The following is a 26,262-nucleotide window of genomic DNA, read 5'->3' on the forward strand; positions in this document are numbered from 1 at the left end:
TCTGTCAAAAGGTTGAGGAATGTCAAAACCACAATGTGTATCCTTCATTCTTCAAGAGGTCAAAAGATGACAATGCCACAACGGCAATTCTCCATCAATCATGAAATGAGGTAGTCGCAATCACTTCCAGCAAATCAAAGACAATGCAAAGTCACACGACTTGTTAAAAAAAAATAAAATATAGAAAAAAGGAGAGGGAAAATGATGAAAAATGGTGAAAAAAAAGTGAAAGGCAAAGAAAAAAAATAATGATAAAATTGCCAGGCGAGGACAAAGTCGTGTGACTACAAGTTCAAAGAAGAAAAGGTGAGCGACTGCCATGTCCGAAAAGCCTCATTGATTCCTCAACCATGCCAAAATTCCTCCGGAGGGATGAACACTCATGTCGAGTTAATTGAACTTAGGATAGGAGAACATCACGGAGAATGGGTGGGCACCAAATATTTTTGAGCCTTAAGTCCTTTTTTCTTAAACCGCGAACCACAACCACGTTACAACCTTCAAAAGTCCTAATTGAAGTAGGGTTAATTCGAAAGCATACTGTAAACGAGAGTACGGTAATCTGACTCCTATGAAGCTTTCTAAAACGTTTGAGTTGGTATCATACGACTTTTCATAAAAAATTCGGTGTTACGACATCATTTCAATAAAAAGTTTCTTTAAATTTCAAGACAAACATAAACTTTGCATAAGAATTATCATTCTCAAAATAAACATCATTTGCATATGAACGAGTGCTTGACATCCAAGAAGCTTCCATAATGAGTTTCTGATGAAAAGGTGTATCTTCCCGAAGGACAAGTTGTCTTCATAAACTCTGTCAAGTTGGGGGAAAAAATATCTCAAAGTGGATTATCCTAAGGGGCAGAGAAGCAGTTGAATACTCCGTTGAGTAAGAATGCAGAGGCTATCATTTCTGATAAAGACTCTTGAATGGGGGAACCACGTCCAGGGGGTTCTCCTAACCAGGGGCAAAATCCCCGTGATAACAGGAGTATACAAAGATCCTATTAACTAGGGGCATCCACCCTAAGATCCAATCGACTTAGGTCGCGTCTCGAAGCAGTAACACTCAGGGGCATATCTTTTACAAATCCAAAAATGGGGGCGATCACTCAAGGTTTAAGGAATGTCTCAAAGTATTGAGTAATCAGGGGCTGTTACTCAAGCATGGTTGAAACCATCTCTAACTTTGATTAATCAGGCGCACTATTCCATAGTTCATGACACTGGAGTATTCTACCTCGATGGCACAGATCTCCGAAAGTTCTTTCCAAGCGATTTCTTCAGAATCCCTATAGGATGTGGCTAGACGGTAGGCAGGGGCATCTACTCCTCTTCAACTATTTGATCCAGTTAAGTTCAGGCACAGGTTAAACAACTTGTGTATACGAAAAGAATGTCGGGAAGTCATGATCTTTATCCTCAACAAGAGTCGAGATTTAAATCCAGATGGCTGGCGTTCCTCCACAGTTAGAAGACTTCATCCTTTGAGCTCCTGATAGATATCATTGCATATCGCATTGCATCCTCCAAAATGCATAGCATTTCCACTCAGGTGGAGCATTACATTTAGTTTTTAAAACATGCATCGAAGTATAAGCCAGATTCGAGTTTTTATCAAGCACCCTTCATATCCCCAGTTAGGCCGGTGTGACTTCTCCAGAAGAACTCTTTATTCCTCAGTTATCCGGAGCGGTACTCCCCACAGGTTTTCCTCAAATCATCTATTTTTAATGATGCTTTCGGCGAGCCTTCTCGACCTTGTGCCATTCTATCCCCTCTAATACAAATCTTTTCCAAAAAACAATACCAGTACCATACTGTCCGTCTGCTTCCTGGTAACCTTACCGTTGTCAGTAATCTCGCTGATTATTCATTCCCTAAACTGTACAATTTGAAGTTTTCCAGTAACCATATCGTCGTCAGCAACTTTACTGTTTGTCTCGTTCCAATCACCTGATTGATGTTTTCTGGTAACCTTACCGATGCCAGTAACCTTACTGAGTGTTTATTTTCCAATCACCTGATTGATGTTTTCCGGTAACCTTACCGATGCCAGTAACCTTACTGAGTGTCTCGTTCCAATCACCTGATTGATGTTTTCCGGTAACCTTACCGATGCCAGTAACCTTACTGAGGGTTTATTTTCCAATCACCTGATTGATGTCTTCCGATAACCTTACCGATGCCAGTAACCTTACTGAGTGTTTATTTTCCAATCACCTGATTGATGTTTTCTGGTAACCTTACCGATGCCAGTAACCTTACGGAGTGTTTATTTTCCAATCACCTGATTGATGTTTTCCGGTAACCCTACCGATGTCAGTAACCTTACTGAGATACCCTTCCCAATCGCCTGACTTATGTTTTTCCGGTAACCTTACCGATGATAGCAACCTTGCTACCCTTTTTTCCCAATCACCCTATTGATGTGTTCTGATAATTTCATTGTTGTTATTGATCTTACTGTCATCTCCCGGTGACCCCACCGATGTTATCAACCTTACTACCTCATCTGTTTTCCAGTAACCCTACCGACGCTAATGACCTTACTGAGTACTCATCCCAATCACTTGATTGATGTTTCCCGGTAACCGTACCGATGATAGCAACCTTACAGAGACATTCACCCCAATCACCTGATTGATGTATCCCGGTAACCTTACTGATGATAACAACCTTGTTGTTCATTGTACTCATAAATAAGCATTATACATAAGCATGCATACATACTCATTCGCATACACGCAACATTTACATGTGTAAACATACAATTCATCTACAATCATATAACATAACTTTGTACATACAGCATGTACAACGCCAGGTTACTGGTTCTCACATTTCTAAATTCAGCGGATATGTCAAGAAACTTGCACAGATAAGTTTGCTAGCACTATAGCAAGCGAATCTTTTTACACAGGTGATCTTACTAGCACTATGGCAAGTGATCCATTTTCACACGACAAACTGCGAGTCCTCGCTATGTAAGTCTCAGGCTTTAGCAGGACGATCCTTCTTTCACATTCAAGTATAAGGTAAATTTAGGGGTCCTCCATTATTTAATTACTCTTCGATCCGAAAAAACGTGAGACCTGCGGATTCTCACGCCATTCGATCCCAAGGTAATTAAATAGGGGCAGCTGTCATATCCCAAAATTTACCCGATGCGATTCACGTCCATTAATTTATCGAGGGTATTAAAATTAAGAGTTATGGGGTTTAACATATCTATTGTTAAACCCAATCTCTTATAAAACCATCTTTAATTAAATATGGATGTGCGATTAGTAGGTTTTGGCCCAATCATTTGGCCCATTTTTTTGGAAATCATTTCTATTTCTTTGCAAAAAGAAAAGGGGGTGTGTTGGAAATTAGCAAAGGCCCAATCATTTGGCCCATTGGATTTATTTTAAGGTTTGATCAATTAATCAAGCATTTTTAATTGGTTGGTTATTTGAATATTATTGTTATCCTTTATATTAGTGGCAAAAATTTATGATTTAATCATTTTTGTAAATATATTATGGTTAGTCTATTATTATTAATTGGTTATTATTATTAGATTTATTATCAATTTCATTATTTGTTAACTATTAATATTAGTGTTAGGTTTAATTAATTAGGGTTATTATTTTAGGTATTAACTATGGCTTATTATAAAAATAAGGGAGGGTTTTATTATGCTGGGCTGATAACCAAAAAAACAAAGGACGGAACATGAACAAGCCCCATGGGCGTTGGACCAACAGGCGGGTCAAACCGACCCGACCCGACCCTGTTCATCTTCCCCAAGCTCATGGCCGCCGCACCCTTCTCCCAATCAAACACCAAACCCTAAATTCGTTCCCTTGCCCAGGCCCACGTTTGAACTTCAAATCAAATCTTCAAATCGTAAGAGGAGTCAATTAAATCTTAAACACAATGAAATCTAAGCCAAACTAAAAACGAAATAAAAGATTAACTGAATCAAATCTCAACAAAAAAATAGAGAAACAATTGAATCTTTCCTAATCTAAATTGATACCCTAACTATAAAACCTGAGGACTAATCAGAAAGAAGGGGGGACGAAAGATTGAGAGCAAGAAAAATCGGCGAAAAATTCCGAAGCAAAGAGGCGAAATCGGAGGAATCTTTATTCTGGAGATCAACCACGCATCCTCGCCGCCTCATTCTCTTGCGCCGTTGTCGTCGTCGTCTTCAATCTTACGCCTGAAATAAAAGAAAGTGAAGGAGGGATTAGAGAAGAAGATCGAAAGCTCGGAGATTCACGAAGGAGGAAGAGGTAACCCGATTTACACTTAGCTTTAGGATTTGTTTTGTTATGATGATTGGCTTTTGATTCATGCTCTATGGGATATTTTGTTTCTGGGAATTCGGAGTTTGAAGGTTTTAGATGAATGTTGTTGGATTTTTTTTTTGGAAATATTATGAACATGGTTGTTGTTTGAAGAAAAGAGAAGAGAGAAGTTAGAGGAGAGAGAACGAGATAGAAAAGAGGAAAGGATGGAAATGAATCGTCCCATCTCTCTCCATATTCCTATGCTAAGTGTTTTTTTTGTTTTTTTTTAAATTCCTTTTTTTTCTTGACACGTGCCAAGTGTGGATTGGGCCACACCTATCATTAAAAGGGGGCGGCGGCTCCTCCACCATTGAACTAGGGTTTTTTTCTTTTATGTGTGTCTTGGGCTTGCAGCATTTAGGCCAAGTCTGATAACTCTTCACACCCCTCCTGAATTACTCCTTAATAAAAAACATACCCCCTGCAGGAAATAATAAAAATAAAATTAATTTTATAATTGTAATAAATTGTTTGATTGTTCTGTTTATTTAATTTTCTCCTCGATCCGACTATACCTATTAGTCGCATTGACGAGAAATAATTTTAATCGAATTAATTTATCTATTAATACTAATCTAATTAATGCTTGTTTAATTCTCTCCTCGATCCGACTAAATCTATTAGTCGCAATGACGAGAGATAAAGTAATAAAACATCAATAATGGAATTCGTTGTCATGTAATAACCAAACCTATTGGTTATGAGAGGCAATGATAAAACTCATAATTTTCAAAATTAAAATACTTTATTCGCTGCTCGTGACGATCGAACCTATCGGTCAGAGTAACCAGCAACGCATTATTTAATCCGTTAACTATAATGATCAAATCTATTGATCATCGCACCTAATGGTAACATATCAAATCAGGGTTGTACGCCAAACTTCAAAACACTTTCATCTTCAAATCACAAATTTAAAACTACGATAGGCCACTTAAAAAGCCTTTAAAACAACTTCAAACCATATCAAATCAAATTCTAATTCTAAGGCGTACAACCCTGTGCCCGAACTACGTTGACTCTGATTCTCCCTAAGGAGATACGTAGGCACTTGGCAACAAGGCGAGTCCCCTTCCCTAAAACTTCAATTCTCTTAAATCTCACTTTACGCCCTTTTCATTTCTTTAGCTATTAAACCTTAATATTTAGCCATAAACCTTCACCTTAGAAAGCAAACCTTAGGAAAGGGTTGAGGGTGCCTAACACCTTCCCTCGACCTGATTATAATAATCTTACCCCGATCTCTTAACTGCATAGGGTTTCCTATTCGCCCTGGTAGAATAGGTGGCGACTCTAATTCTTTAATTTTTAGGGCAGGTTGCTACAATTCCTTCAGTTGAATATCCTTTTTCCTACAAATACATCATTACGAGTCAATATTAGTTTTCCCGATTCACGTATAGATTTAATACCCGGTTTTCCTAACAAGTCCCCACTAACAAGATTTCTATTCATGTCAGGTACATAAAGTACATTAACAAGAGTGACTTTCTTTCCGAAAGTGAAGTTGAGTTCGACGGATCCCATTTCAACGACTCTAGATCGTACTTCATTTCCCATTTATACTTCTTGTCCATTATTGACTTAAGAATAGGTTTTAAATTTTGCTTTTTCATAAGATACATGTACGGTTGCACATGTATCATACCACCATCCTTGCACTTTTCCTTTGATTGTCATAATTTTACTCACCATAACAATTTTGTCATCATTAACATGAGTAGCATTAACCTCATTTTTGGGATTATTGTGCCTGCAATATCAAGCATAGTGGTCGAGTTTTCCGCATACATAGCATCTATTTTTGTACCTTTTGGTCTTCCAGAGTTTTTGAGCTTGTTATGTTCTTTCTTAGGGATGATATGGTTCTTCATGCCATCATGTTTTTTATTTCCTTTTACAACAACAACACTGGCCTTAGCAAATTCAATGGACTCAGATATTTCTCTATCCTTCGTCTCCTCATCGATTCAAAGTTGTTTCTGAAGTTTTTCCAATGAGAAATCCTCATAACTACACAACAATTTCTTTATGTATCCTTTCCAGGAAGGTGGAAATTAGCAATAATTGCACCACCTTGGAAAGCTTCAGGAATGTCTATTTTCACGATTTTTATTTTATTCACGAGAACCTCTAACTCGTGTAATTTTGCAAATGTAGTATTGGTGTATAGATCATAGAGACGATCAGATAATGTGTTTAGAATATGTCCACATCAGAGCAATTCATCTTCCTTTCATTTCCTTCGGTTCTTTTTTACTTCATCGGTGTCATTTTTTGTTGGTTTTGGAATTGGTTCCAAATCACGATCTAAGACATATTGAATTTTCAGGGCAGTCAAGAGAAATGACATTTTATCTTGCAAGCAGGTGAAGTTTGTTCCATCAAAATGATCCAACTTAACAAGTTCCTGGTTCATCAGTTTGATGCTTGAGACAGAAGCGTCGGTGGCTATGATTTGAGATATTATAAGAGGGTTAGATAATGATTCTAAATTGAATGGATCTAGGCTTGAATCGTGAACAAAATACTTTCCTTATAGTATTTAAAGCACTCTCGAATGTCTTAGAGTTTCAATGCAAGAATACTCAGGATAATTCAGCCTTCTATATTTTTTACAAGACGGAAGAAAACTCGAATGCAGTGAAAAGTGACTGGAAATTATTCTAGAGAATATGTGTTTTCTGTGAATTTTTGAATCTAGAATGCGGTATTTATAGGCCACATTAGTATTGTTTCATAAGGTAACGACCATTGGTGAAACTATTCCTTTTTACCAAAATTTACAATGTTTGGCCTACTTCAACATTTACCAAGAGTTGCATGTTTTCATTTTGCAACACTTCATGAAGTGTTGCCATTTTTTGAATTCAAAATTCAAAACACAAGCAACGCAGTGCTCAAGTGACATAATGTTTAGGACCATCACACTTGTCCATGTGGCACTTTATCCTCTTTTGTCCTTTTGTTAAGTTAGTGACTTTAACTCTTTATAAAGGCTTTCAATGTGAATGAATCTGTTTATGTGAAACTATTTCTTCTACATTTATTAGCATTTACTCACTTCCACTATTTTATCATTTTAGAACATACTCTTTGTAATTAATGTTGATAAATTACAATACAAGAAAAGGGACAAGGAGTTACTTTCCTAATGTGGATAAATGGTAGGAAATGATATATCTTTCATCCTAGGTCTTTCTATAAGTGTTTTAGAGAACTAAGAAGATAAATAATTAATGACCCACACATGAAAAACCTTTTCGACCCGCAAATCCCAATCCTTGAGCACGATAATATGATTCTGCTTATTAGGAAGATCCTAAAGTCCCACATTGGTTGGAGATAGAGCATTAAAAGAATATATATATAAAGGGACACTCCTCACCTTACCAACCGATTTTGTAAGAATGAGTTAGGTCAAACTCTAATGTGGTATCAGAGCTTATCGATCGGACCATGGGCAGCCCACCGTTAATATGTACGCACCAAGCCCAAAAGAGTGTTGCGCGTGAGGGGTGTATTCGGAAGATCCTAAAGTCCCACATTGGTTGGAGATAGAGCATTGAAACAATATATATAGAAGGACACTCCTCACCTTACCAATCAGTTTTGTAAGAATGAGTTAGGTCAAACTCTTATTCCTAACCTTTATAATATTATGAAAGAACTTGGAATTTCATTCTCTTTATCCGAGCACATATTTACTCATGAGAAAACCCCACTTTAAATTTTTGTTCAAGAACAAAACTCATTCACCTTGAGAACACCGCCCGCATTTTACTCTAAATAACCACTTCCTAGAAGTCTTTATGCCCGAGTCAAATATTGTTAAGCCTTACATGCTTGGGGCACCAAAGATCATGAAACGTATTTAAAAAAAATAGGAGAGTGATATGAAATATCTCGAGTGTCTTCTAATTGGTTGAACCAATTGAACCATGTATCCACAAGCCACATATATTAAATTTACATCATGGCTAAAAAATCATTGAAATCCCTAGTCTATAAAAAATCTCCCATACCATAACGAACAAACACCGCATATCTCCTCTAATTAGAGAAAATGGCACTATTAAAATCACTCAAAACACACCACATGTATCTTCTAAAGGAGACTTTAGCCTTAACAAAATTATCCTAGAAATGTCTTTATCAATTGAGTAATGCTATTCATACACCCAATTGTTACACCAATACTTACACCTAATAGTACTTTATAGTAGTCACTAAATTTGGTTAATGCAGTGTAAAAACTTGGTTAATGCAGTAATGAAGTTGGTTAATGCAACATCCAGGTATTAAAAATAATTTTTAGCAGTCACCAAACTTGGTTAATGCAGTGTAAAAACTTGGTTAATTCAATAATAAAGTTGGTTAATGCAACATTCAGGTATTAAAAATATTTTTTAGCAGTTATCAAACTTGGTTAATGCATTGTAAAAACTTGGTTAATGTAGTAATAAAGTTGGTTAATGCACGTCCAGGTATTAAAAATAAACGCCCGTACATGAATAGTATTCGTCCGTACATGAATAGTATCCGTCCGTACATGAACAGTGTCGTCCGTACATGATCAGTGTCGTCCGTATATACGGTGTAGGTGTAAGATTTGGTGTAAGAATAACATTTCTGTTATCAATTAAACCATATTTCGAGTAAACAATGACCACATAATAACTAATATTCATTGCCCTCCGGCCCAAGCAAACTCTGATGACATTCACACTCGAGAAAAGAGTCGATGTACTTACACTTCAAAAATACATCATATAGAAAACAAACATTCATTATTCCTCAGTATGTTTGATATCTTTTGGGAGAAGCCATTCATGAAGTTGGAAAAATTCTTCCTAATAGTAGTTGTACGCTCGTCTGTCATATTGTCATCCAATAATTGATGAATATTTTGAACACTTGATCATATTATATATAACTTTTACTTTTATTTTTTAAATCTATATTAAAATTTGTTATTGTGGGGTCATGTGGTACTCTTAATCTGTGTTTTTTTTTTCAACGACTTTTGAAATGAAAATGCAAGAAGTTTTCATTTGAAGCACAAAAAAGTAATACTTAAAGTTTACATCACAACACGTAACCACATACCATGCGCATCAAGACTTATAATTCAAATGATTTTCAACCACGTTCATGGCTTTTGTTTGTATTTTTCAATTATGCAGGTCGGTTAATTAGCCCGACTTGCAGCTTGGTCAACAATAATATATATATATATATATATATATATATATATATATATATATATATATATATATATATATATATATATATATATATATATATATATATATATATATATATATATATATATATATATATGAGAATGCATTTTTTATATGAGAATGTGAGAATGAATCTGAACCATTAGATTTTAAAATAAATAGTGGAGATTATGTGAGAATCTTTTTTTCTCTCTCCTGCCTCATTTATTTTAATAATCGAGGAGACATAAAAAAATATTCCCACATAATCTCCACTCTTTATTTTAAAATCTAATGGTTCAGATCCATTCTCACATTCTCATATAATAAAGACATTCTCATATATATATATATATATATATATATATATATATATATATATATATATATATATATATATATATATGAGAATTATATATATATATATATATATATATATATATATATATATATATATATATATATATATATATATATATATATATATATATATATATATATAATTCTCATATATATATATATATATATATATATATATATATATATATATATATATATATATATATATATATATATATATATATAATTCTCATATATATATATATATATATATATATATATATATATATATATAATTCTCATATATATATGTATATATATATATATATATATACATATATATATGAGAATTATATATATATATATATATATATATATATATATATATATGAGAATTATATATATATATATATATATATATATATATATATATATATATACATATATATATGAGAATTATATATATATATATATATATATATATATATATATATATATATATATATATATATATATATATATATATATATATATATATATATATATATATATAATTTACTATAAGTGGCTTTTTGCCTTGTCGAATCTGAGATGTCGTTCCTTGCTAAGGAGGAGCTAGCTCACTAGAAGATATATATTTTCCCTGTCGAATATGTAGGATAGCACTCCATCTTTAATGTCTAATATAATTTTTAATTGGTATAAAATGGATAAATGTGACACTTATTTTAAGATGGAATAAGTATTATGCAAAATAAGTAAAGTTAATTAAAATTTATAAGTCCAAAATAAAAAGAATTTTTCTTGGTCAAATATAATCCTACTGTCCAAAAAGATACACCAAATAACTAATAATTTAAAGTAATCGAACCTTTAAACAATTTTTTATATCCTCTATGTCATACTCTCCTATGATTTTTAAGTGCCTATAAAATAGTGTTCTTTCTCTCCTATAACTCTTTGACAAAAGCAGAGCATTCTTTTAGCACAATTTTCAGAATTTATTCTTTGCCAATGTTGGATGATAATTTTGAAAGCATTGAAGCTCATGAGGTAGTTTTAGATGTACATGATGATGCCTCAAAAATCTCTAAGGAGACGGATATAAAAGACTCTGTGCCCCTTTTGAAGAAGGTAGCTCTCCTAAACTCTACTTTCCTTCTCTGTACAAAACTCATTGAAATTAGTTATTTTCTATAATTTCTTTCTTTTGTTAAATATAGTTGGTAGCAGAAGTGGTTGGAACATACATAATGATATTTACGGGTTGCGCCGCAGTCATTGTGAACCTAAACAATGATCATGTAGTAACACTTCCTGGAATCGCTTTCGCTTGGGGATTTACCGTTATGGTATTGATTTACTCTCTTGGTCATATCTCTGGTGCTCATTTCAATCCTGCGGTTACCATAGCTCATGCTTCAACTAAAATATTTCCCTTCAAACAGGTGAATTGAATGAAATACATAACTCATATCAAAACAAAACACTTAATTGTCTAAATTTGTCTTAACATTATTGTTTCTGTTTAAGGTGCCAGCTTATATTATAGCTCAGGTCATTGGATCAACACTAGCTAGTGGAACTCTAAAGCTTATATTTAATGGCAAAGAAGATCAGTTTATTGGAACACTCGCAGCTGGTTCTAACCTGCAAGCTTTTGTAATCGAGTTCATATGCACTTTTATCCTTATGTTTGTTATTTCTGGAGTAGCCACCGATAACAGAGCGGTAATGATTTCTATTCATATTGACTCTTTACTTTTCATAGAACATGTTGATTAAATATATTTAATAAAATTATGGTTGAACATTTTCATTAAGCATTTTTTATTGGTAACTTCAGTTGACTAATTTATGGTCATGCTTATATATTGATATGTCTTTTGGAAGAAGCAATTAAGTTGGAAAAATTCTTCAAAATAGTAGTGGTATGCATCTCATAATGTCATCAAATACTTAATGATTTTTTCTGGAATAAAAATGGTAGAAGTTAACATCACAATACGCAACCAAATGCCATGCGCATCAAAACTTATAATTCAAATAAGTTCAAACCTCCTTTAATGGCTTTTGTTTATAATTTTTAATTCTGCAGGTTGGTGAGTTAGCAGGGCTTGCAGTTGGGTCTACAATAATAATAGATATATTGTTTGCAGGGTATTAACTTATCTCAAATTCTAAGAGAATAAACTGTTTAGTGTGGTTTGTACGCCAAATATAAAATATAAACATGTGCGCGACATTATATTTTGCAGACCACTTACAGGAGCATCAATGAATCCGGCGAGAACCTTAGGACCTGCAATTGTGTACCATGAATATACAGGACTATGGATATATATGATTTCACCCATTCTAGGAGCTTTGACAGGTACATGGACTTACAATTTCATCAGGCACACCAACAAGCCAATGTGTGATGAGCAGACCAAGATTGAGCTCACAAAGATTGTCCCTTTTCTAAGAAGGAGCAGGTCATAACAGAGTCTAATGATTCCACAGCAAATCAAGGAGTGCCCATAAATTTCAATATGTATTAGGGTTTAAGTGTTTGGATCTGGTTACGATTGTCATTATACATATACATGAAAAGTGCATATTCTTCTTACCATTCATCAAATTGTAGGAAATGTGGGAGCTTTGTTCAATGAATATTAAAAGCACAAGAGTTTCGAAAAGTGCATATTTTTCTTATCTTTCATGCATATTGGTGTTAAAATTTGTGAAGTTCAGCTCAATTATGGACCAAATGCAATAATAGAACAGATATATGAATATTTTCTTCGTTGTCATCACAGCAACAGGTCGGCAAAAATTCAATTTCTGACATTATAACAAAATAATTACAATATACATATCGTGGCATTAAAAATTTACATCGTAATTACAAATGAAACTTAAAAGAGAAGGAAAAATAAAAGAAGGAGATGTTAGGATTATTGCCACATAGGTTACAAGTCAGAATATGCAAGGTTGAACTGTTAACAGAAACTTACTACAATCATTGCAACAATGCATGGAAATTAGAAGTCTCAACTTTGTGTCTGAAGACTGGCCGAAGTTGCAGGACCACGAGCAGATGCCGCTACCCTTTGCCTTGTTCTTGGAATTATTATAGGCCTACAAAATACTAGAACAAAAATCAATTCTGTGAAGAGCGACATCATTGCGATCCAAATAAATATGCTCATCTTCCAATGCCAAATGATCCTTTTGAAAAAGGGAAGTTCAGACTCAACAATAAGAGATGCATCATATAATTCAGGAATGCCAGCACCCGGTTGATACTCTGGTCGTTGCTCGAGTGTCACTTTCAAGCACGAAGTAGGTATATTCCCTTCAATGAAACCTCTCATCTTGACATTCAGAATCTGGGTTTCAGATGTATAGCCAGTAATGAGAGGAGCAATCTTGAGGAAAGTCATGATTAAGCGGATAGGTTCGCTTCTGAATCTTAACATGCAAGGTTGACTCAAACTTGCAATCTTTTTACCACTAGACAATAGAAAATCCACCCTGGCCTATAAAAACAAAGAAGAAACACAAAATTACGAAACATGAAACTCTAAATTCTAAACTGCAACTAGCATCTGCAGTTTGACTTCTCCAAGAATCAAAGTACGATACAAAAATTACAAAGAAATGACAATTTCTACATCCCGAGACAAATAATTCCTTTCTTTATCTAATAATACAATGACCACAAAAATATGTATCCCTTTTTATAGATTAATGTGTGTAAGCAATACAATTCATAAAAGTATGACAATATGTATCACAATAAATCAGTTCGTACCAGAAACAGTTAAATGCGAGTGAATCACTATTTTAGTCCTCAATATTATAAGAATTGAGCAAAATAGGCCTTTAAATTATTGAAATTTATGAGTGATCTTTAAAATTGAAAACTTTCAATCACATGAGCCATTTTGGGTCGGTTATAAATTCCTAAATTTGTGTTATACAAGATTTTCAGTTTCAAAAATTGATTTTAGAACATCGGCAATATCAAGGATCAAACTGTCTACTCCAACAATTGAAGAGACTAAATTGATGAGTAGCTTTTGAATTCAGAGAACATGCTGAAGAATTAAAACAACATAACGACTAAGTTAATGAAACTTAACAGAGAAATTCATGGCAATTAGCCAGCAAAATTCAAATCACACCGAAACGAATCAGATAGAGATAAGCAAGCACCTGAAAAACTCCAAGATTTCTGTTGTATCCCGACTCAGGCACTCTCAAAGAAACCGTAACTTGTACTTGGTGTTTCGAAGGTATAACCCGTTCACCCATCATCATCAACTTCCCAACATCAACATTATTCTCGGAATCTTTCCCTCTAACAACACCATCACATGATATTATAGGAACATAAGCAACCGGACTAAGCTTCGTATAATCAAAATTCAAAACCTCCTTCATCTGAATCGGCTTCTCCACGAAACACTTCATCAAAAACCCACTAAACACAAACGAAGAAACTAACAAACCAATCAAAATACAACAAACATAAAGTGACAATAACAATCCCCATCCAAACCTAAACATTACACTCCAAATTGATTCATTCCCTCTAAAATATTTCCTAACATAGGGTTTAATGGATCCAAACATAGAACTCCACACTCTGCACAAAATCCCAAAGAAAATACTTTTGCATATTTTTCTTGTCCCAAAAGGATCCATGAAAAACAAGCAACATCGAAACATGAATAGCAATGGAAAACTTACAAACATAAAGATTAACTTGATTTGATACCCTAATGCCTTTAACACTAACTCTACTACCAATTCGAGAAAACTCGAATTCGAATCGGTGTTTCGCAAAGCCGAGTCAACGGAACCTTCATGTTCAGCGTCATTTGTAGCTGTAGTTACGGTGGATTCCTCGTTGTTCGCTTCATCGGAATAGGGTTTCGCGGTGAAATTCTCATCTTGTTTGAGATTCCTATACCTTGGGTGATGTCGGAAGCTTTTTTTGGTAACATTTGTTGAATCGGTATTGGTGGTGGAATCGGAGGATTGGTTGTTTCTGAGACGAATTGACCGGCGGCGAAGTGTGGTGGCCGGAGAGGGAGAGGGTGGGTTGGAATGGGGATCGTGAGGTTGGGAGGAGATGGGGTTAGAATGTGAAAGGGTGGAATCGGAGGTGGAAGTTTCCGGCGGGGAATCGGCGGAATAGTGGTGAAGTGCGTCGGTGAATATGTCGTCGGTTTCATGTTCGTAGATTGATGCTAATGGTTCCATTCAGATTCTGAGCTTTGAGCAACAGACAAATCAATTCCTTACCGACAAATCAATTCATCTTTTTCTACAAAACAAATCTATGAAAGAAAATAAAATTTAAAAAGAAATTAAATTAATTTTAAAATAATTAAAGTTAAAATTAATTTTGATACGTTTAATCGAAATTTGTTTTAGAGTTTAATGAGATATAAAAAGTTTTAGATTGTTATCCAATCTAAATACATTATTATGTCTTATTATACAAGTCATTTAAAAATTTCAATCTGATTTGTCAACATACATAATTGTCTGTTATTGGTTCATACTTAATTGTTGTTAATTCACAGTATAAAAATTTATATTGTAAGTGTATCATCTTTTTTTTTCATCTTTTTATAAAGATAACATTTATTTATATATAAGAGATCTTGCGTCTAGTTTTATGTTTATTAATGATATCATTTTAGTAGTTATAGCATTTATTGATCAAGTTGTCATGATGAGTAGTCTAGATCAATTTGCCTATACTCTGGCCAGCGAGTTAGAGTAGAGATCCTCTTTATTTCTTAAAAGAAACAGACATCTCCATTACTATGTTTTTTGTGTATAAATGTCTACTTAATGTCACAATTTCCAAAAATATATACAATTATATCATTGATTTAATCTAAAACTATAGTAATTGATATTTGATGGAGAATGACATGTCTTGGGTAATTTATAATTGTCTTTGGGCAAGATAACTGAATTCCCGAATTTGTTAAGCTATTAGATATGGTTAAGCTTGTTTCTACTTACTCTTGTAACTAAGCAGTAAGTAAGTGACTCTGCTTCTTTACAAGGTTGTAATTAGAATTTAATTAGGTATATATTTTCCTTTCATATTGTTTATTGTTTATGCTTTCAATGCTTGGTTGTATTCTTTACTATTCGAATTGAAGCTTCAGTTCGAAGAAAGTGTAATAAGTCCTTCTTAGAATCTATTTGAACGTCTTTATGATGAAAGTTTTGAACCCTACTTCATTGATCAAACACGGAAAAGAATGATGTGGCATTGAAGAATTGCCACAATTTTTGTTTGGAAATTTCGTCGAACAAGTTACGAGTGTTATGAATAAAAAGAATAAAGACTGCATTAAACATTGAAGAAGGTGAAGCTCCATGAACCGAGAAGATTATGAAATTAGGATCAAAATCATGTTCAAGAGCTTTTCTTTTTGGTGTGGTAACGGTGATTTTTCTTACAGTGTCTTATAAAGTTTGTAGAAGCATCACTTCTTAAATGAGCTCGCCAAGTTTTGTACAATATCTTTTAAAGTTTGAGTCGTAAACGTGAAATTTTATAATAGAATAGTGTGCACTTTAATCTTAAGGTTTTAACTAGACTTTATAATTAAAATTTAAAGTTGGAGATTCTAGAACCTTATTAAAAATAGATGTCAGAAGATCCTACAAGTCCTTGTTATTTGAAAATTTACTAGAGTCCGTTAGCTAGGGATGGCAAGCAGACCCAAACTCGCGGGGTCCACCCGCATCCGAACCCGAGTAAACGGATGAAACCCCGAATTGACTGGGCTTGGGTTCGGGTTCGGGTGTCACCCGATATTTTAGGTGCGGATTTGAATAGTGTGAAACCCGCACCCGAAACTCGAAATCACACCCGCTTATATATATATATATATATATATATATATATATATATATATATATATATATATGTACAATATATTGTGGAAAGTTATAGGAAAAATGTATTTTATGTATTTTGCTGCGGGTTCGGGTTTGGGTGAAAAAATCCGAACCCAAAGGGTGTGGGCGTGGGTGTTATTTTGCCACCCGAATAGCATTTGGGTTTGGGCAGTGTGAAACCCGCACTCGACCTGACACGTTGTCATCCCTACCGTTAGCTTTAATTTGGAGTGCCTCTAAAATATGTTCAAATCTTAAGTCTCTTCCTAACTTCCTAAGATTTGAATGACATTATTCTCCGCAAATTTAACCTTGACCAAAACTGAAACACTTTTAAAGATTAAAATCGTGTTTAGTCAAACTGTTATTTATCAAATATCTTCCTTTCACACTAAATAAAATTATGATTACCAGCATTGGAGTCCATTTAGGCGCCCAAATATCTTCCTTTCACACTAAATAAACTTATAATTACCAGCATTGGAGTCCATTTAGGCGCCCAAATATCTTCCTTTCACACTAAATAAACTTATAATTACCAGCATTGGAGTCCATTTAGGCGCTCAAATATCTGCCTTTCACACTAAATAAACTTATAATTATCAGCATTGGAGTTCATTTAGGCGCCCAAACAGAGAGTTAAATTTGGGGTTTCTTAATATACCTTATACAGTAGATCAACACTATGAAAATTCAAAAATGTCCTTCAGAGTTCGAAAATACATCTCCAAACGCACCATTAGTCATTTTAAGACACTTCAGAAATGTATTTCGAATAAATTTAGTCATAAAATTGAAGCGTTGTTTAAAAACAAGTGAATTGTGTGTTTGAGGTGCGTTCAAAAATACATTTTTGAAATCTAGAAGTATTTTAAGTGTCCTAATAATCCATAGAGTGCATTAAGAAATTCCCTTAGGCTATGTTTGGGAGTTTGGAGGGGAAGGGAGGGGAAGACTTTAAAAAATAGGAAGAATTGGGTGAAAAGGATAAAAAGATTTTGAGTAGGAGGGTTTTGGAGGTTTTGAGTTTATTCATAACACCAAAAATCCCATAAAATGGGGGAACTCAAAAATTGTATTGAAGGAGGATTTTGAAAGGTTTTGAAGGGCTTACATAAATGTTCCAAATATCTTTTAGGTTGTTATAATATTCCCAAAATTAAAAATATATTAATAATAATGACTCTTTTATCATTCTAAACAAAATCATTTTTTCAAAAAATGTCAAATATTTTCCTATATTTTTTTAAAATTTTGTTTTTGGAAGCCTTCCTCTCCCCTCCCCTCCAAACTCCCAAACATAGCCTTAAATTTTGAATCTATTTAGGCTTTTGAGTCCATCTAGGCACCCAAACAGAGAATTAAGTTCATACTAGGGTTTGGGTCCGCTTTCCTTCATATCTCTCCTTTATTGAATCAGTCTCATATTTGCTTAGAGGTTAATTATGTCCAAATTCATACAATTGATTACCAAATCATATCAGTTTTTGTTCATTAGACAGCATTGGGAGGATGAGTTCATTTAACTTATTGTTTACATTGGATCTCGGTCGTCATTTTGGCAGCTATATTTGGGAGAAAATTCAGAAAAGATATCGGGATAAAATCGTAATTTTCATTTAAATTACCTGGTGCACCATACTCTTCTTTTAACCAAACCTGGTGTAACATACATCACATCTCAAAGAAGGAACAAACATACAATTAGCAACCAAAATTCATAGGACATCGAGTAGTATGTAGAAGAATTGATGCAAACAGCTTCAATTGCAATGCACCTATTGCAGTTTATGTTCCAGTAATATAATACCACATCCTAGTTTCAATACCTTGCTTGTGTTCACGAGACTGCAGATCTAGGGTCGGTATTTCAGTATTTCGTAATAGTAAGTGTTTTCATACGGTATTTTAAAGCATACCTGAACACAAAATTCTGCAATATGATACTACAATTAAAAGATACCTACTAATGCCAGAAGGAAACATCAAAGAAACTACGTGCTATGTTTTACTTTCTTGACCTTTTCAGCTCATCCAGAGAATACATTTGTAGAATACACAGTTGTATTCAAATATAATCCGAGAATAATTAGGAAACCCAAATTGTAAATAATAACTTGTCTCCTTAACATGCTAGATTAACCAGAAGGTCCAAAATAACAACTCTAGAAGACAACAGTGTCAAGCATCATTCCAAGAGTTTGAACGATGTTAGAAGACATCAAATTGGAGACATGCTCTTCGAGGTGCTTCTTGGCATCTTGTCTACCCACATTTGCAATTGCAAGCTTCTCAGGGGACAGTTCATCTTCCTCTTGGACAGCCTTGTTGTATTTGGTAGCTAAGCTCAACATTTCCTACATTCCAAATTAATTGAGATCTATTAGAATCAAGGGTATGTTTGGATTCGCTTTTTCGAATATAACTACTGGCATAAACATGTGTGACACTATGGGACAGAGTTAATGAAAATAGCTTAAGAACATTCATAAACTATTTTCAGCTTATTTCCATAAGTTCTCTTTGATAGCTTATGAAAACAACTTATAGCTTATATGAAAATCGTTTGATTATATTTAATATTTTGTTAAGGAAATAACTAATACATACACGCTTATATAATAAGTGGTTATGTTAAAAGCATTTAACCAAGTTGTTTACCCAAACAGAGCTCTAATTTACTAACTATATAAGGTCTAGTTTTCAAATCTAAATCAGATAGGCAGCAAGTTTAATTGCTTTATCAAATCTAAATTACCTGAACAGTCTGTTCGTTAGTTTTGGAATGTGTATCAAATCGCCTAAGTGTCAAACCATCAGTCCATTTCTTCTTATGAAGATTAAGCAACATCTTCTCCTCAAGTTCATTTTTCCTGTAATTGATGGCTATGGAATAATAATGCCGGTTCAATCCATGGATCAAAGCCTAAAAAGCAGTAATATAGGTCAGAACTAGTAAAAGACGTACAAAATAAATGCTTCCCAAAAAATAGCATGCATGTCAACATCAAAAAAAGGGTTTCGGTGAAAACCTGAATGGATGGCTTATTCAGATGCCCCAGATTGGATGTTGTCTGCCTTGGTTCTTGCCCAAGCATCATTGTCTGTGGATTGATCAACCGAAAAGCATCAATCACCACTTTTCCTTTAACACTTTGAATTGGATCCACAACTACAGCCACTGCTCGCTGATTCAAAGCCTCAAAACTCTGCAAGAAACAATAGCAATTTACTTATATATTAACCAGCAGAACCAATAAATTAATAACTATTAAAAAAGAGTAATCAAACCCTTAGGTCTAGTTGGAAAATTTGATAGAATGTCATTCAAGTTTACAAAAAAGGCATTAATTGGCACTTGGCAGTGGGGGTGGGGACCCATGATTAAATTGTTCGAAGCACTAACTATGACAATTTAAATTCCTCTAAAAATGTAGGGGTGATGGCGAGTTTCGTTTTTGGAGGCACTATCTAATAATGAAGGGGGGATGGCGGGTTCCTTTTTGGTGCGTGTAAAACACACATGTATTGTAGATTGTAGGCCAAATAAATTGCAAACCGGAGAATAAATGGGACTGTGGCTAAAATAATATTCTCAAATCACTTGACTACTTGAGAGTTGAGAATTGATTTGTTCTTTCTTTTTAGATTCATTACATCAATGTTCATCAGACAATACTATCACTCCACCACCACGATTCTTTACTATAAGGAAAGTTATTATGAAAGACCTCGAGATAAACAATTTGAATAGAAGCATAGTCCTGGATAGAACATTATTGGTTGTTGGTTGTTGTTGTTCATCACACAATATTGTTCATTGACTCAGTCGAAGTGATGAGTCATTAGAGTATTGATTGAAACAATTAATTATCAGTGGAATCACATAAGTTGGCGTATTTGTTGTACAAAAGTAAATCGGTGCATATTAAATTTTTACAAAAACATTTTACATTAAACATATTATATTTTGATAGGGTAAATTAATGTATCTTCTATACGTGGTAATGAGTTTTCATTCTCTGTTTAGAAGAGTATACTATAGGTATCTTTCGTACGACTTTCTACCAGTTATAAAAATCATCAAAATCAAAACTAACCAGGATCACTCAACACATAAATACTTTGGATCAAGAAATATTAGATACAAAAACAAAATATAAAACACAAGGGCTATAGTAAAACCTGCTGAGTATTGATGTCAACACCAGACAACCAACATCCAAATCCAGGATGTGAATGGTACCAACCAACAACCATCTCTGGTCTGCAAAACAAAATCAATCAACAACAAACACAAACAAATTCACAAATCCACGCAACACAAACAACATATAATAAAAAAAAACTTCAAATCAAAAAAACGAAATACCTTCCAGTTTGTTTCAACATATCAAGCATATTAGTCTGAAAAACATGATCAACAGCTTCAACACTAACACCAGTTCCACTCTGCGGCATTGCAAACACATCAACAACGCGGACAGTATACTCATCAACAAACTCTCCAAGCATCAAACCCATAACCTCCATGGGAACACCAGCCCTACCTATTAAATTCAAGATATAACAAAATCAAAATCGATGAAACCCTAATTTCGAAAATTGGATAGCCCGTGGTTTGATTAGGTTAAAAAAGGGAACTTTACCGTGTTTGAGCATCTTGAGAAGAGCGAGGGATGAGATGTAGACTTGCTCGGAGGAATCTAGGGTTGGGGAATCTGGAGGTGGATGACCTAGGGCTCCACCGGCACCGGCGAACATTCGTTGAAGCCTCTCCATGGTGATTCGCAAAATCTAGGTTTGGATGAAGTTTCGGATTTGAAATTGGAAGTGGTTTCAGTGAGATTTTTGATTTTGAAGGTGGAGCAAAGAGGGGAGAAAGAATAAGAACGAACTATTGCTACTTCAACTTGATCTACTTTAACACTTCTACGGAGGGGAGAAAAAAAAATTAAAAATTAAAAATTTAAAGTTATTTGCAATTGAAAATTATTTTTAAAAGAATTAAAAAGATGTTTAATCTCAAATAAAATCAATTATTAAAACATTTATTTAAAGCAAATTTTTATTTGAAGATGTGCTATTTATATTTGTATTTTATATTCTCGTTTAATTTATTATAGAAACTATTAGTGTAAAATATAAATTGTTTTTACAATATTAGTAAGTCATAATTTTAATTTTATAAAAAGGATGTAATGGATAAATCTAGCACAACATAGGCCATCTCCAATGGTGCAACCCATTTTTGAGTTCTTTATGGGTCCCACCAGCCATATCATCTCAAAATAATTTATTTAATTTTTATTTTATTGGTGTAATTCTAATGGGTCCCACAACTTTACCTCATAAATAGATTTGATTGGGTACCACAATTTTTTACTAGTTGCATTGTAATGCAACCCTACTATGACATGGCAAATTGTTTCAATATTTAATTATTATATTGATGTCCAAGTGGAGAACTCAAAGGAAAATACTACCATTGGAGATGCTCTAAGGAGAGAGTCATCATAAACGTCTATAAGTGATGTTTAAAATATTTATCCATAAATATATATATATGAATACCACAAAATGATCTATGTAAAAGTACAATGTAACTTAATATTATTACCATTACTTATCAAATTTTCTCTTCATCACACAATCATTTCCTTGATCTCATCATCTTGAAAATATATCTTCATCCTCTTTAACGTTTCTTTATCACTTGAAAACACATTTATGCAATCATATCTTATCTCTATCTTTTTTCCCCAAAATTTACCAAAATCTTTTTTTAATGGGTCAGCTCGAAGCCCGCTTGGCCCGGCCCAGCCCAACCCATGAAAAACATAGGCCCGATGGGCTGGCTCAAAAAGACAAGGTCGTGTTTTTTAAGGTATTTTGCGGCCCAGTCCGCGCTAAATTGTTGGGCTTATGGGCCGAGCCTATTTTGACAGCTCTACAAAGAATACATCTTTCTCTATAGAATGAGCGAGGAAGAATGGTCATGCAATTAAGAAGTGGCATCTGCAATAGCCTTTTTTTCCTTTTTTTTCTCCCTCTTTAAAGCACTAATCAACCATTTAAGAATTCAAGAGCATATTATATTTAGCAATATTAAGAGAAGATGCTCAAATGCTTGCCTTATTTCTAATATACATCTATAAAAATTAAATACTGGAAAAATCATGTTTAACCCCACTAATCTAAAATCAATTTAAACTAATTCCAAGGGCGCCTTAGTCTTTTTTCTACACTATCCTCACCACATTGTCTTGACATTAAATGCTGTTGATTTGTCATCACCATAAATTTTTCCACATATTTTATTTATTTATTTGTTTTACAATAAGTCATCAAAATAGATTTGAACTATGCACGTTGGTATTCCAAGGCAGTGTTATGTGATTCAATGCATTGGGTTCCAAGTATGCATGTTTGTATTCTAAGGCTAATTAATGGTACTCATCAAAATAGACTTGAACTATGCACGTTGGTATTCCAAGGCAGTGTTAATGTGGTTTAATGCATTGGGTTCCAAGTATGCATGTTTGTATTCTAAGGCTAATTAATGGTATTCCACAATAAATTTGGACCCATCATCCATCACCGAATGCATCTACACATGAATACCAATACTCCATATTCAATTGTTCAGGTTCACCAATAGTTAGGAATACCAATAGTCACATTTTTTCTTCACACCATCATAACTTGCAACCTCCATTTAATTCTTCTAATTTTCTATAAACCCTAATCAGCTACAAAAACACAATGACTATTTATAGTCGATCTTCCAACATCTGCAGAATCGTTCTTAAATCCGGAAGAAGGTAAGTCTAAAACAATCTTTTTTTCTCTCTCATTTTTTGGATTTGTTCTCACTGATATCCGGTTTTGAACAAACATCAAAACACTGTATCTGCAAAATTGAGTTCTAACCTTATTTTTTTTGTTTTTAGTATAGTGAAAAAATTGATCAATGACTCATGTAACACCCTGATTTACCCCATATAATATTAATAAAAATCAGAGTATAAAAATCATCACTTAAAACAATTCATCGAAATCAGGATGTCACATTTACTTCATAATACAAACAATTATTCATGATCATAATAGATACATAACACGTATAAACTGATGAACCAATCAAACGATATAGTCTTCAATGAAACAACTTTCAATTACGCAACGGAATTGAACATATTCAAGCTTAGGAAAGTCATGGCATTTTAATCCAACAAATTCAGCTTCAAGCTGTAAACATACTTTAAAAAGCAATTAATATTCCAACAAGAAACAAGTAGCAAATAATAACGTTCATCCCCCCGAGTGTTACGTATCAGAGCGATAATCCCGACTCGATCTACTTGAAGGTAACTAGCCTTCATTCCTGATTACCTGCACGTTACCGATATAGGAGTAACATTCAAACAGAAGGGGTGATATATCTTACAATATAAAGGAATGCATGATAAATAATATAGGAGATATAGATCATATATAATTTCACCACTTCATACGACATTAGCATCGTTCATCATTCAACAACACATCGTTAATCATTAATAACAAATAATTCATCAATCATACCATAACCATGATAATGCAATGCAACCGACATTGTGCAGATGCATGTGGTACCCAAGGCATCAGCCCACATTACTTTGCCAATTAATAGAGGCATCAACAAGGCATAAGCCTTCATCGTAGTTTGCACTCAATCCACACAATGGGCTTGAGGTCATCTTAATTTGCCAATCCAGGCCATCGTGTTTGCCATTTTCAGGCCGTCGTGTTTGTCATTTTCAGGTCATCGTCAAAATATGCCATGCTATGCGACTCGACAATGCGACATCATAACTATACAAAACAACAAAAATGCAACAACTATGCAACCACAGGGCATAAGACTTCAAAAACGCCAATATAGGCCATCACTTCATCATTATAACAACATCAATTCATCGTGTTACTCATACCTTATCACAGACTTCATATTACACACATCATCGTAACATCATCAATTCATCATAATAACAGCACACGTCATAGTACACAAGTCAAGTAACATCATGACACAATTAATTCTATTCCTTAAGAAGAGTATATTTATTGTTAATTCATCACAAGACATCATTATCAGCTCACACGGATCGAATACGTACAACCAATTGCATCTAACATACAACATCATTATCAACTCATACAGATCAAACACATAAAACAAGTTTAAGTTATATTAAATAATTTTCTAATTGTTCTCAAATCATTTTTATAAGATATGAATTTTGTAGCTTTCCAATGGTCCAAACGGCGCGTCAAACAGACACCCGAGTCAAAAGTTATGGCTTTTTGAAGTATTTAAGAAAAATCGATTCGACTCAGTGGAGCTCAGGTTCCCTATTTGGGGAACCGGTTCCCCTAATTAAAAATCACATTTTTGGCTCCATAAACTCTGTGAACTCGGTTTCCTTATTTGGGGAACCGGTTCCTGCTGTAGCAGACCCAAAAATTTGTTGTTTTGCTGCTACGAACCTCAACCCTTTAATACCCCTAAAACCCATACTTTCCCTATACGAAAATCATCAATAATCATAGTTTTTCAATGCAAATATCAACATCATACCATTATTCACATACAAACATTTATTCCATCAATTGCACTGAATTCACACACCATCCATAACATCCAAAAACACATAACAATTCAAATTCTTCACACATTCATGAATATACAACTATGAAATCTAACCTCTACCATACTCACCATCATGCCAACCCTTAGAGAGTAAGAACCCCACCCTTACCTTAGCAATTTTCTTCAAAAATCTCCCTAGCAATTGAGGTTCCCCTTTAGCCCTAACTTTCTCTTCTCTTATGTTTCTACGTTCTTTCACAATTTTTAGAATTCTCCCTATTTCTCCTAATTCCCTTGTTTTATTCTTTTTAACTAATTTCTCACTTTTACTAATGGGCTTAACTTACACCTCCACTAATGCTACTTCCAACCTCATAACAGGCCCAATGCTCGTATTCTCATTATATTAGTTAATTAATTAATTCCAATAAAATAGTATAAACTCCAATAATTCCCAACCACTTCATAATTCATTGAAAAATTCAAAAATGCATAATTAAAATAATTAACGAAATATTCGGAGCGTTACAGCTCGCCCTATTGAAGCTGTCAAAGATATCAATGATTCAAAGGATTTATGGAAGATAGCCGTTAGGTGTAAACATCTATGGAGTGTTACTTGTGCTTCTGACAAAGAACACTTGGAGATGATTTTGGTTGATTCGAAGGTATCCTTTGAGTTCATTAACGTAATATATTCCTGCAAAATGTTTATTGTTATCTAATTAGTTTTTATTCGCTTTTTGTAGCTCGATATGATTCAAGGGATTGTGCCTCCTTTTTTGGTTCAAAA

General features: G+C 33.9%; 3 protein-coding genes across 3 annotated transcripts; 1 reads left to right on the plus strand and 2 right to left on the minus strand.

Moving 5' to 3' along the window:
* Positions 1 to 10,865: 10,865 nt before the first annotated feature.
* Positions 10,866 to 12,581, plus strand: LOC131630006 (nodulin-26-like). Its single transcript, XM_058900806.1, has 5 exons — positions 10,866 to 11,044; positions 11,134 to 11,358; positions 11,444 to 11,641; positions 12,009 to 12,070; positions 12,169 to 12,581. Exons 1-5 carry the CDS (start codon positions 10,925 to 10,927, stop codon positions 12,392 to 12,394), a joined length of 831 nt encoding a protein of 276 aa, XP_058756789.1. The 5' UTR covers positions 10,866 to 10,924; the 3' UTR covers positions 12,395 to 12,581.
* Positions 12,575 to 15,253, minus strand: LOC131630005 (seipin-2-like). The gene is made up of 2 exons (XM_058900805.1): positions 14,114 to 15,253; positions 12,575 to 13,434 (listed from the first exon to the last, which is right to left on the minus strand). Exons 1-2 carry the CDS (start codon positions 15,164 to 15,166, stop codon positions 12,946 to 12,948), a joined length of 1,542 nt encoding a protein of 513 aa, XP_058756788.1. The 5' UTR covers positions 15,167 to 15,253; the 3' UTR covers positions 12,575 to 12,945.
* A 3,566-nt stretch (positions 15,254 to 18,819) lies between these two features.
* LOC131630007 (26S proteasome non-ATPase regulatory subunit 14 homolog) lies at positions 18,820 to 21,762 on the minus strand. Its single transcript, XM_058900807.1, has 6 exons — positions 21,484 to 21,762; positions 21,207 to 21,384; positions 21,020 to 21,101; positions 19,867 to 20,043; positions 19,593 to 19,760; positions 18,820 to 19,191 (listed from the first exon to the last, which is right to left on the minus strand). The coding sequence occupies exons 1-6, from the start codon at positions 21,614 to 21,616 to the stop codon at positions 19,000 to 19,002; spliced, it is 930 nt and encodes a 309-aa protein (XP_058756790.1). The 5' UTR covers positions 21,617 to 21,762; the 3' UTR covers positions 18,820 to 18,999.
* Between the last annotated feature and the right edge of the window lie 4,500 nt (positions 21,763 to 26,262).

Source organism: Vicia villosa, unplaced genomic scaffold, assembly GCF_029867415.1.
Source record: "Vicia villosa cultivar HV-30 ecotype Madison, WI unplaced genomic scaffold, Vvil1.0 ctg.000634F_1_1, whole genome shotgun sequence".
Taxonomy (NCBI): domain Eukaryota; kingdom Viridiplantae; phylum Streptophyta; class Magnoliopsida; order Fabales; family Fabaceae; genus Vicia; species Vicia villosa.

Coding starts and splice junctions, on each gene's coding strand:
- LOC131630007 (XM_058900807.1), bottom strand. CDS start 21,616: ATGGAGAGGCTTCAACGAATGTTCGCCGGTGCCGGTGGAGCCCTAGGT. Junction 21,102..21,206: donor ATGTTGAAACAAACTGGAAG/GTATTTCGTTTT, acceptor TTTGTTTTGCAG/ACCAGAGATGGTTGTTGGTT. Junction 20,044..21,019: donor TTGACATCAATACTCAGCAG/GTTTTACTATAG, acceptor TGTTTCTTGCAG/AGTTTTGAGGCTTTGAATCA.
- LOC131630005 (XM_058900805.1), bottom strand. CDS start 15,166: ATGGAACCATTAGCATCAATCTACGAACATGAAACCGACGACATATTC. Junction 13,435..14,113: donor GAAATCTTGGAGTTTTTCAG/GTGCTTGCTTAT, acceptor TTGTTTTTATAG/GCCAGGGTGGATTTTCTATT.
- LOC131630006 (XM_058900806.1), top strand. CDS start 10,925: ATGTTGGATGATAATTTTGAAAGCATTGAAGCTCATGAGGTAGTTTTA. Junction 11,045..11,133: donor CTGTGCCCCTTTTGAAGAAG/GTAGCTCTCCTA, acceptor TGTTAAATATAG/TTGGTAGCAGAAGTGGTTGG. Junction 11,359..11,443: donor AAATATTTCCCTTCAAACAG/GTGAATTGAATG, acceptor TTTCTGTTTAAG/GTGCCAGCTTATATTATAGC.